Source organism: Centroberyx affinis, unplaced genomic scaffold (genome assembly GCF_046629955.1).
Source record: "Centroberyx affinis isolate AG114_WGS23_722 - 3 ecotype Tasmania unplaced genomic scaffold, CSIRO-AGI_Caff_v1 ptg003521l_1, whole genome shotgun sequence".
Classification (NCBI taxonomy): domain Eukaryota; kingdom Metazoa; phylum Chordata; class Actinopteri; order Beryciformes; family Berycidae; genus Centroberyx; species Centroberyx affinis.
The window spans coordinates 236493-249417 of NW_027281466.1; the positions used below are offsets into that span (position 1 = coordinate 236493).

At 42.5% G+C, this 12925-nt stretch overlaps 1 protein-coding gene across 2 annotated transcripts in view; it reads right to left on the reverse strand.

Annotated features, from left to right (window-relative positions):
• The window catches only part of cog5 (component of oligomeric golgi complex 5), a 50661-nt gene that overhangs the window by 18272 nt on the left and 19464 nt on the right, over positions 1–12925 (reverse strand). For both annotated transcript variants that reach the window (XM_071539799.1, XM_071539800.1), the window contains exon 7: positions 5138–5268. In XM_071539799.1, coding sequence (XP_071395900.1) covers positions 5138–5268 — 131 coding nt within the window. The remainder of the gene's footprint in view (positions 1–5137; positions 5269–12925) is intronic.

The following is a 12925-nucleotide window of genomic DNA, read 5'->3' on the forward strand; positions in this document are numbered from 1 at the left end:
GCCTCTAAGTGTGGAGGTGAGAGCAGCAGCTAAAAATACTTCTCACGCTGATTTAATGAGAGTGGTGAAGATGTGGCGGCGCACAGCTAAGAAAAGCTATCAGGGTCTTAATGACAGCATACAGTCGATGAGTCTGGGCTATAAGATGGCAATGTATCAGAGGAGTAGAGTAGAGTAGAGCAGAGTAGAGTAGAGGAGGGGAGGAGTTTAACATACATATGTACACCACTGTTGCACTTTGCATTGCAAACATCTGTTATGTTTATCAGCATTGTTGGACGTAAGTTTGTGGTTCCCCACAATGAAATTGGGGGTGAGGAGTGTGGACTATCAGTCTTGGTTCCTTCCTTCCTTCCTTCCTTCCTTCCTTCCTTATTGGATTTTGATCAAACTTGGAAGAATGATGCATCTCACCACTGTGTTCCAGCACTTTCAAAACTTCACTCATTGGCCCAAAGGCGGGGTGGGGGTGGAAGTTGCTACATCATTAGTTTGTTTGTTCGTTCTGATTGAGGGGGGGCACTACAATTACAGGTTGAAACAAGGTGAAGAAATTATTTGTTACTGATTGGCCCAGAGGGGGGACTGCAACACTTGTGGGGGACGACACGGTTACTGCTGCCTTGTTATGCGTTGTAATTATCAGACCAATTTATCATCTGCACCGAGATGAATTCCCCCGGCCACGCTGTGCGGCAGAGAAAGCAACTTGAACTGGCGAGGAGAGGAGAGGAGAGGAGAGAAGATGTTTAGAGTGAGCCACATGAATGTGTGTTTCTGTACGTAGGTCAGTTGAGCTCCCACTCAACAGATGGGCTACGGGGTCTCTGCTGGCACAATCAGAGCGCTGAGGTGAAACTAGCTCCCACACAGCCCAGTCACCATGTCCAACTACTTACATAATATTCACAATAAACTCACTCACTAGGCTGATATAAGAAGCTGCCTGTGTGTGTGTGTGTGTGTATACAGTATATAAATATATATATATGGGTGTGTGTGAAAATGGATAGAGGCCCATATGTTCACACACACACATGCAGCAGTGACAGAAGTTGTTAGCCGAGGCTTATTCCAGCAACAGTCAGGATATAAATACTTCTACCGAGGGTGGAATACACAGGGGAGAAAGGTGTTGCAATGGGTGTTTGTGTATATGTGTGTTTGTGTGTGTGTGTGTGTGAGAGAGGGGGGGGGGAGAGAGAGAGAGAGACTAATTTGGAGAAAGAAGCTTATTGTCTAGAAATAGGAGCAAAAAACAATCGCAAAGACACTATATAGGGAGCTTGTTTGAGAGAATGGAGGCAATACAACCTGTTGACTCCACTATCCGGCTGTTTCACACTCCACTGAATAACAGCACCTTACACACCTTTTTAGCCTCTGTTTGCCTTCACACATGCACACACACACACACACGCAAATCCGCTGCAGGTGTATAGCCGCATTTGTCAAACAAACCCACAGTCGATAAGAGGATGTATATATCCTGCCGTATGGAGCCAAATGTGCTTTTTATTCCTCAATATTGCAAAAAAAGAAGAAAACAAACTTTATAATGTTAGTATAAGCATGGCTGACTGATGTTATTTATTCATGGTGGTTGAGAGTAAGAAAACTGAAACTTAAAGAGAAAGTAGGTCTAATTCTGGTATTATTAAGTAAGTGATGATATATTAATTTTCTTTTTTTTAAATAATTATAAATAATTAGGCCTCTCCAGCAGTCAGTGTTCGTCTGCAAGTTGTTTTTGCTGCCTCCATCCACCTCAAACTTCATACACTACACTAACAGTTTTTCTCACAGTCTAAAACACTTGTCTATTCAGTGATGGATGACACTTTGTCATAGACCATATACTTCTGACTCACACACACACACACACACACACACACACACCCTACAACATTGTGGCATCTGCCACTCTCGCTTAAGTGATGTTTTTGTATCTCTGATGCATTTGTAACTTTTGAAATGTCACGAAAACATAAAATGTGAATTAGGTGCGTTTCTATCAGCTGGCTTAAGGGAATAAACTGCCTTCCTAACTGCCAAGAAAAACACATCCACAAGAGACATGGAAATCAAAAGACGAAGACAAAGAAATGCACTTGGCAATATTCTACAGCACCAACTAAATATATGGTATCAACAGCATATGACATTTCTGAGTGGTCGTGTTGGAAAGATATTTTACATTTCAGAAAGTGCAAAGACCCTTTTGAATTGTTGTGCAATGAAACTGATCCCCTCTTTGAGCTGATCATGCCAAGCCTACACCATTATTTATTCTGCAACGGCATTTCCATCGCTATTTATTACGGAATTTGTTTACTGAGGAAAAAAACATTCTGCTTCACGAGAGTGTAAAACCCTTTTTGCAATATTGAGAAAATTTTAGCAAATTTTCCATTAGGCTTTTCTAATTTGATACATAATAATTCACAAAAAAAATACTTGGATGGGAACCCAGCTATAATCTGTCTCTCTATGAAAGTCAAATGAATAATTCAGTCAAGAAAAAATAACTTCCGAAAACATCTCATCTTTCCCCTTTCATCTCTCTGTCTGAGTCTATCATTTTTTTCTCCTTCCTTCTTTCTCTCGATGTCTTACTCCCCCTTCTCACTCTCTGCCTCCATTTCTGCCTCCTCTCTCTTCCCCTCTTGCCCTCAGGGATTCATTTAGTCTTGCCCCTAGAGAGGAATCATGCTCTGTATCCTCTCTTTGTGAAAGCCAGGACTGGTAGCAACATGGCAGCAGCAATCACTGACACCCTGCATGCCTTCTGTTTGGCATAAGCAAAAAGACAAATCATCATTTAGGCCAGATCTTAGCTCTAAGAAACAGCAACAGATCATTTTAGATGCCAAAACATATAAACCTAGAAGAGGAATGGTGCCTCAGATATGTAATGTTTTGGTCAATATGTTTCTTCTGCTTCAGTGATTATGTGTGGTGTGCCTCAGGGCTCAATTCTTGGTCCAATATTGTTTTCATCATATATGATATATGGCTATAGCTTGGCTTGGTATTTTTTTTCCAATACAGCATCTCTTTTGACTGCTATGCCAACGACACTGAGCGGTATCTCTTAGTTAAACCTAATAAACCCAGGAAGTCTGCAGTATTATTGGCATCTGGGATTATGACTGGCTAATTAATGTAAAGGCCCAGGTCCCAACATTTCCATCAGTTACAAACAAGACTGAGATCCTTGATATTGACTCTGAACACACCTCTAGAAAACTTACTCTTGTTTTTACCAACTTAGGAAAACTGCAAGATAATTGATCTTTCATCTTGATTTTTCAGTCTCCTGATCCGTCTTTTACCAATACTGCGAGACGTCTGTCTTTTTGTCTTGTCTACCATAATACCCTGTTCTCCGGTCTCAATCAATACAGCTCAAACACAGATCTCTCACTATCTCTCTTTCCCTGCCACGCTCAAGATAATGTTTTATTGACAAATGAGGTGAAGTTGTCATAATCATCATAAAGCACGAGGGTCTTTATCTCTCTCACACACACCCATGTTGAGAGAGAGAGAGAGAGAGTGAGAGAGATGGATAGAGCGTCGCATGCTGCCGTGATCATCACTTCATCATCTGTCCATATCAGCAGGAGGAGGAGGAGCAAAGAAGAGCGTGGCTACAGCTGAGAACACACACAAGCAGAAACACTGTTCTCTTCTGGGCTCTGGCAACATGTCATCATGGACACTGAGCAGACTGTCACACACACACACACACACACAAGATTTCTGAAACAGGACACTGTCCCCCTTGAGAACAAGGTTTTCTGGGGCAGATGAAAGCTAGCAGAGCTCACATGTGCTCTCTCTCTCTTGCTCTCTCTCTCTCACATCTCACATGTATTTTAACTGGAAATACAAATGCAAAAAACTACAGCATATATACATGGTACAGATATCCATTCCATTTTTGTATTTCTTTTTTACTCAAAACAACAGACAGCCAAACAAATCAAACAACACAATTGTCAAATTTCCTTCCAACTTAAAAAACAACAAAAACAAAATCACCCAGGAGGAAATGAAAACAAGACACAGAGGTCTTTGGTGATGACAAAGACGACACTGATGTTTACCACAGTCTGGAAAAAAACGATTTTTGCAAGAAAAAAATTCAAATGAAAAAACTATACAGGGTAACGATCTCCGTTCCATTATTGTTTTTCTTTTTCACTCAAAAAACAGACAACCAAACAAATCAAACAACGCAACCCTCAAACTTCCTCTTCCTTCCAATTAAAAAAAAAATATTTCTGAAGGAAATAAAAACAAGACAAAGAAGGCATAGGCAATGGCAATGGTGACATATTGATGCTTACTGCAGTCTGGAAAAACAAGCAATGGGAGACACTAAAAATTCACAAAACATTCATTTCTATAGAAGTGATTCTGCCCATGAATGAGACAGAGGGTGGGGTATCCCGAGAATGCAGGTCTGCTTTAATTTCTTTGACCCATTTATTCTCTTGGAGAGAAAATAGTCATGTGCAGTAACAGAAATCAGTAGAGGCCGAGTAGAGGGCTGCTGGCGGGATTTGCTTGACTAGTTAATTTACAGGAGAGCTTTCATTCTTACTGATATTCAGCAATCCTGAAAATAACCTGAAAGTATACAGCAGTATACAGCCTGGCAAACTGAAAAGACTTTTTAGACTTTTCACACTGTTCAGTTTGCCAAGCTGTATACAAGATACAAGATATCTTTTTGAGATTGTGGATTTCCCTTTTTTTGGTTCTTGAATTTGAAATCGATGCACCAGAGAAGCCTTATTTTATGTCCATTTTCTTACCCAGCATATAGACTTTCTTATTTATTTACTATAATAATGAGAATAATAAATACTGTGATACTTTACTGATCCATGAAGGGAAAATGTCTTTTCACTTGCCCTCGAGGTCAGAGGTCAGGCTCAGGTAGCAGAACAATGGAGCTGGTAGGGATTCAGTGTCTTGCTCAAAAAAAAACAGAATGAATGCTTGCTGACACAGGGGCTTGAACCTGGGTCTCTCTAACCACAAACAGGCAGCAACACTGGGATCAGATACAGAGAGCGGTGTGTTTTCAGTGTGTACGTGTGTGTGTGTGTGTGTGTGTGTGTACCTGGATCTCCATGCCCTGCTCCAGCAGTCTCTTGGCCTGGTTCTCAACCTCCAGCCTGGCTCTGCTGATCAGCAACAAGTCGTTCTCGATCACCTCGATGCCACTCAGATCCACACCTTGGGACAGGTAGTCTGCACACACACACACACACACACACGCACACACACAGAACAATAACAAGAAATCAGAGAAATTACCACATGGTTCTTTCACATTTTCCATTTTTCCACCATCTTCCCCATTTTTAATCCACCTTCAAAAAGACTCAGATAGGCTGTGAGAGTTTCTTAAAGATGGACTCATCAATTTATTGCACCATCTCAGTTTTGGTTATGTTCATTTTGGGTGTATGTTGTTGTTGTTTTTTTTGTTGTTTTTTTTTATTACAGGCAAATAATACACATAACACACGACAATATGATGACATGACAATATACCCTCACAAAAAAAAGAAAAGGAAAAAAATAAATAAATAAAAAAGACATGTTGTTACTGAAGAGTTTTGACTTGTTGATGGAAAGCTTTTTATACGTTTTTTGGAAGTTTCTTATCTTGTCACAAGTGAAATATAGGTCATTGTGAAGTAAACAAAGGTCGTACAGCCTCAAGATATGTGTACAACTCATGTTAAGTTTTCATATGCTGTCAGTCATTGTATGAAATATTCAGATGATGAAATTCATTCAACATCAAAAGCAAATCATCAGTTCATTCCAACAAATCACTATGTGCAGTAAACAAAGCCGGGTGGGGTGGCAGTGTGTCGCCAGAAGGTGCTGCACAGCAATCACAGACTGGGGCTTTAAAATATCGTCTGAACCCAGAATAGGTTCTGTTACGAAGAAAAACACAACAATGTGCTTTCATCAGCCTGAGTCACAGAGGGAAATTAAATTAAATTTGTCATTTGGGTCCTAAACTGGAAAAGTTCAAGTGCCCCTCTGCTCTGATCAATTCCATTAACTCCCTAAATCCCTTCTCATCTCATTTCACATCAAATTCCGAAGCATATCACCGCTGAGTGCATTCACCAATTTCTGGATGCAGCAATTTGTTTGCCCTAAACTTTAACCCTGTAGCAGATGATTAAGAGAAATTTACAAGAACAGCACTCTGATATTTGATATTCCATCCAGCGTTTGTATTGCTCCCATGCATTTTTCTTACAAGGGACACCACTGGGCTTGATGGCTTTGGGTAGACTGAAAAATCACATTTAACAATCAATTTTCTCCAACACCACATTAGTCCAGTCACTGAAATTTCACCAACACATTTCCCCAGTCGTCGAATTTTCCTCTATCACATTTCAATTATTCATTTTGCATCCTGTTGACAAAAAAGATGACAGCGGGACTTGTCAGCTTGTCGGATTTGTCAGCAGGACTGTTGTTTCAAATAAACACACAGCGCTTATGACTCTGTGTTTTAAGCATTTCCATTCCGGTTTTGCCATCGCATTGTTTGTCCACCCACCAGCCTTAGAAAGCCTGAAAATGCACTACAGCAGGAAATATTGACTTAGTCTTGCAACAGAATCATGTTTTGGACCGATATTAAATTGAAATTGATGTACCGCCACTGTCAATATGTGGCATTTCGCCCAACATAATCATGAGTGCTATGTGCAAAGACTTCACATTGTAATGCAGCGATATTGACAGTGCAGCCATGCTCTCTCTCTCTCTCTCTCTGTTGCTTTCATTCTGAGACGTTTACATTTTAGACACTTAGTTCTCAGAGCAGGCAATAGTTAGAACAAATATTCTTGTTTCCTAGAATATCTATGGATAATGCGTTTCTTACAAAGCAGGAACAAGATCAGGTGCAAGTAGAGGAAGAAGGTAGAGGAGAGTGGAACATGAAGTGTTTTTGAAGAAATGGCTTTTTAATTACGCAGAGAGACAGGGAGTGACTCTGCAGTTCCCACTCCAGTCGGGACAACTTTGTACAGGGATTCGAACTTGAAACGTGTAGAAGTGGAAGAGGGTGAATTTTGTGAAGTAGATGCCACATTCAGATCATGTTGGATCTACTGTGAATACGGCTTGCTAAATGGGAAGAACCGCTCACGTCCGCCTTCAGGTGGTAGTTACAAGTGGGCTATGTGGGACTTTTTTGTAGGCTCCGATATCTCCCACTTGGTGTCATGAATTCCGAGGATATAAAAAAGAATATATAATAATTATCAGTTCACACCAATACAATTAGCTCTCCTTAAGAAAAGCAATATCTGCTGCAGTTCGTTTGCGGATGATTTGGGATGTGGGCGTTTCAACGAATTAAAACACGCGAACGCTTCCATCATCCCGTTCTACCGCTTCGTCAGAGAGGACAAGGTGGGCTCCAGCATTCTCATGCCATCTTATTAACTCTCTTTTGATTAGGCAGACTTGATTTTAATTTTGTGCAGTATTACAAGCTTTCCGCCGGCCATATGTTCTGATAAACCAGGGACAAAAAAAGGTAGCGGGAAATCAGGCATTGTCTATGAGCAGAGAGGTGAAGAGGGGCGGGGGGGGCGGGGGCTGATATCAAACCATTTCAGATGTGCCATTTGTCTAGGGCTGCAGATTGTTTGCTCTTCTTCCCAGAGAGAGAGAGAGTATTATCAGGCAGGTGGCGGGCTGAGGCACGGAGGACCGGGGAATTGGACAGGAGCCACATCCAATTCAAAAGCAATCCGCTCGCAGCCTCAACTGAAGTACAAAGCCTGCCTGGGACCACAATCCAACAGCTGAGCCCCATCTCTTTGCTTGTTTATATGTGTGTGTGTGTGTGTATGTGTGTGTGAGAAAGGGGGAGAAAGAGAGAGAAAGAAAAAGACAAAAAGAGAGGTTGCGCTTCCTGACTTCTATTATAATATGCTTAGAGGTCTGTCTGATATGCCACCCTTGAAGTCATGTATCTATACACACACACACACACACACACACACACACACACACACACACACACACACCATGGACCATTGGCTATTATGTGTTGTATCCCAAGGGTAAGTTGTGTTCTGGCACAGATGTGTCCAGAATGCTTCATTGAAGGATCTCATTCAGCTCATTCACTTCTCTTCAGTGGAACGACAGGACCGATACCACCAATATCAATGTTGCCAATATAAACAATATAAACAAATATAAACAAATATGCTTCAGAGCACTGGAATTTACAGGCAGCGACTGGAAACTGTTAACATGGCAGAGAGCACAGTCTCCCCTTCAGGATTCACCTTGGCGATGGAGGTAATCATCAAAGTGGGTTGTGGGTGGGGAAAGGCAGCAGGAAGGGATTCATCTCCCGCTCATCAGGGCAGATTTAATAGTCAGGAAAGAATTATAATTGAGGCGACAGAAATTAGGACAGCTGATGTGTAGCTGAGGCTAGGGACTGGGGAATGCAAGCAGACATAGGCTGGCAATTTACAGTACAGTCCCATCAGAGATAGTCTATGTAGATGGAGACAGAGATTGAGATGGTCCGGTACAATAGTTGTTTGCTTTTTAACAAGGATCGCCCTTGGGCCAGATGACTGGTCGTCAGCGGCCCAATTGGGATAATGTCCAAAAAAAAAGGTAAGAGTTTCTGGTCTTACTGTGTCTCACCCAATAAGCCTGTTTTCTTGCCTCTCTGCCCAGCCATTGACCCAATCTCTGCGCTTTTTCTGACCAATCACATGGGACGCCACCTCAGAGTTGATCAGCGATCCGGCAACTCAGAGAGTTTTGTGGCGGCAGCTACTTTGGACTACAAAGCTCAAAGTAAAACACTGTTTCTTTCACCATTGAAGCAACAGTTTCCCTGGGTTGAAAATGATGAATCAATACTATATAGTTTGTCTGCAATTTCACATAAGCTGATGCTATTTCACACATATTTGGGGTTGAAAAGGGTGTCCGCATAGGTGTTGCGTACCTGTCCAAGAATCTCAACTTGGTGTCCGAGTCTATGCAGAGTCGCACTTCATTCAAAAACATATAGGCTATAACTATTTTGTAGTTATAGTCTATATGTTTTTGGATGAAGTGTTTTACACAGCAAAAAAAACCAATAGAGTAAAAGACAATGGAACTATCATTTATCCCCAGTAGTAACATCAGATTTTTTGCATGAGTAAGTGTTTTGGGCCTAATATTGGAAACGGCACATACTGTATCAGCTGTTGACTATTTAGTCAGCTTAGTGAGTTGACTACAAAGGGGCAGAACAGGAAGTGACACACAGCAGACGGTGCAGCTAGCGCTCCAGAGAAAAAGAACAGGGTTTTTTTAAGCTTTCAAGAAGAAGAATGCCTGAAATAGTTTCCTAATCATAACATGTGCAAAGAAGAACAGAGGCTATACAACTGCCAAACTGCAATGTGTCACAACTAGTGTAAACCAAGATGTGACTTTGCGCTGTGTGTGTGCGTGTGTGCATGTGTGTGTGTGTGTGTGCGTGTGTGTGTGTGCGCTTAAAGTCACAATGAAATGGCATTATTCTTCTGTAATTTTATGTATTTCTGGTTGAAACAGGATGTTGGGGCGGGACATAACGCAGGGAGTGATCATTCAAAAGTGTAAACCAATGGGATCGGTTAGGGAGAGAAAGGCGGTTTTATTGATTTTATTGATGGGAGGTGGCGGGACTGTTCTAAAATCTGTGATGGTTTCATTTCATTTACGCCTACTGGTACGTCATGAAGTAACAACTAAAGATCCGATTTCCAGGGAGTAAAAGAAATTATATAAAAAAACAAGAAAATGTTATGTGTAATTTTTTGGAATTTATTGTTAAATAGGTAGATATTTAATATTATGACATGGAAAATTAGCTAACAAGTTGAAAAGGTAATTTTTCATTTTGTTGTAACTTCAAAGGATCACGCTGACGTTACTGAGCTTTTTTCCTCTTCACTTCACCAGCCTTTTAGTGAAGCCCACTTACATGTCAGTATTTATCAGATTGCACTTATCTCACAATTGTTAGTGACAACAATCCGTCTTGAGCACGGTCAAGAGCTCTTACTTGATGTCCTCCTGGGTAATCGCCCACTACAAAATGAATGCCTTGTTCACATTTACACATCATTGAGTTGATGGAGACCAGAAGCCATTCAATGCAGTGGAGGAACCTGGCTAACAGATGACAGATACGCCCCAATTTTGGACAATCAACATAGCCTGTTATAGGAAGGAGGTAAATTCTAGTGCTGGTTTTATGACAATATGTAAAGAAATTTACTTTTGATAACCATCTTCATAATGAAATGTTTAACGTTGGTTGATAGTGACGATGTTGGCGAAAAATAGTTTCATTTCATGGCAGTTTTCCTGCTGTACAACATAAATAATCGTCTTGCTTTGGGGGAGTGCAGCAGCCTTCCCTCCAAGTTGAACGTCCTCGTTTCATGACAGCGAGTGTATTGCCCCCGTGCTCTGGGGGCGGAGGCTGTGCTCAGATTCTCCTTGTGGCTTTCTTCCTTTTTTGATGACTCATGCTTTGCCTCAGCCTCACAACTGCTGAGTCATGTATTCCTGTCCATGGCGCATGAGAGGTTTTTAAGGTTTTTTTTTGTAGAAGGTTCCTCCATATTCTAGCCAAAAGACGAAAGGATTTGGAGTTTCACAGACTTAGATTGTTCTTCTGCGAATGTAGAGCTTTTCCTAAAAGTTCAAAATTTTCCCCCGTTGTTTTATGTGTTATTAGCGCTGAAGATGAAATTAAGATACAGTCAGCAAACGCAGAGCTCTTGGCCTTCAGTTCACAGTCGTCTATGCCGCCGGAGCAGCATGAAGACATCAGCAGTGACTGGGTCTGGCATTTATCCCCTAAGCACAAAATCCACAAGCACACTTCCATATATCCAAACACACACAACACACACACACACACACACACACACACACACACACACACACACACACACACACACACACACACACACACACACACACACACACACACACACACACACACACACACACACACACACACACACATTTTCACACATATAGACCTTTCTGCCTCTCTTTGGAATGGGAATAGCAGAGGAATAGACAACAGCCAGCGGCCTATAGGCCAGCCAGCAGACAGCCTGGATATCGGGTTGCAATATTAATGCAATCATTAAACATTTATGGGCATTTTCTTTCGCTCTCTCTTGTGCTTACAGCAATCTTAGGTGTGAAACTAGAGCCTCTACCTCTCTCACACATCATGGTCACCTTTACTGGGGGAAAAAAAAGTGTGCAATTGTCTTTTTTTTTTCCCTCTCCGTCCTGCTGTCTCCATCTCTGTTCCTATCTCTCTCTCTCTGTAACGATTTGTATCTGAGGGAAAACATGCCTCCTGCTGAGTTGCGCATGTCAGCAAAACAGTCGGACTGGAAACTGTCATCTCTGCTTACACTCCTTTTGAATAAACAGATGCAGATTGAGAAATGAAGATCCAGACTACAATGACCAGATCAGGGGAGAAGGTGAAAACTAACAACGGCAGACAGGACTGTGCCTGACAAATCAGACGGCAGGAATTCTCGTTTAATTAATCAAGAAAGACCGTCTCCCCGAGAACGACGGGCGGGCTCCGACTTGGATTCTGATCTATCATTCTGCGTTCGTCTCAGCCGGTGGTGCTGTTGTTGCCATGCCAATGCCAAGCAGCCCTAAAGAGTCGGCTCGCTCGCTACCTGGCAGATATGCTCACCAGGCAATAAGGGCAATACAGCAACTGCTCTGACAGTAGCCAGATTGGGACAATTAAGCATGTACCATCAGGCAGGTGCTATGCAAACACAAACAGCAGAGGAGTGGCCAAAGTCCTGGGAGGAAAGACGCTGGCATTAGCATCGTCACTGCCACGGTTACCGAACTGGGCTGTCTAATGAGGGCAAACACACTTAGGGAAACGTGGAAGAGAGAGAGGGGGGAAACAGGGAGAAAGAGATGAAAAAGAAACCCGCAGGTTAAATCCTGATCAGTGTCACACCTGCGTGACGACGACTGAGCGTTCCCCGCTTAACACCGGGCAACACAAAAGAGAAAGAAAACCCTCAAAGGAAAGAAAGAGACAGATAAGAGGCGAGAGTGAAGGGAGTGAAAAAATGAAGAGGAGAGAGTGTTAAATCTGCTTTGTGAATCCAATTAGTCAAGCGCAGAGGTGTAAAAGAAAGAAAAAAAAGAGAGAGAGAAGAAGGAGAGAAGACAGTTTCAGAGAGGGGAGGAGGAGGAGGAGGAGGAGGAGGGGGAGGGGGAGGGAGCGATGGATGAGTAGGAAGGGCTAGTGGAGGCAGATACAGAGAGAGGCAGGAAACAGGACAGAGGGAGAGAGAGGGAGAGAGAGAGAGAGAGAGAGAGAGAGAGAGAGCAGCACACAGCACAGCGGAGAGAGAGAGAGAGAGAGAGAGAGAGAGAGAGAGAGAGTAGCACACAGCACAGTGGAGAGAGAGAGAGAGAGAGAGAGAGAGAGGCAGAGCAGCAGTGCCAGTATCTCTCTCCCTCCAGGCTATGTGGCTGGATGGCTTCTACCAGTCGTTTTTCCATCTGTATCCTGGGGGACGCTTGACAGTAAGACGGATCCTTGAGCGATGGACTAGTTGGTCTTTATGGAAAGAAGCTAAAAAGCCCGGCAGCTCTCTCAGTCACTCTGGCTTTTCACCTGTGGGGACGCGCGACACTACGCTACCTTTTGGCGGTCGGGATTACTAGGCGCTACAGGAGAGCACTCAGACAGACTGCTGGATCGCTGAGGATCGGTCTCTGTCTAGAAGGTAAACTAACGCACCGAACAATAGTACACTAATACCGTTAT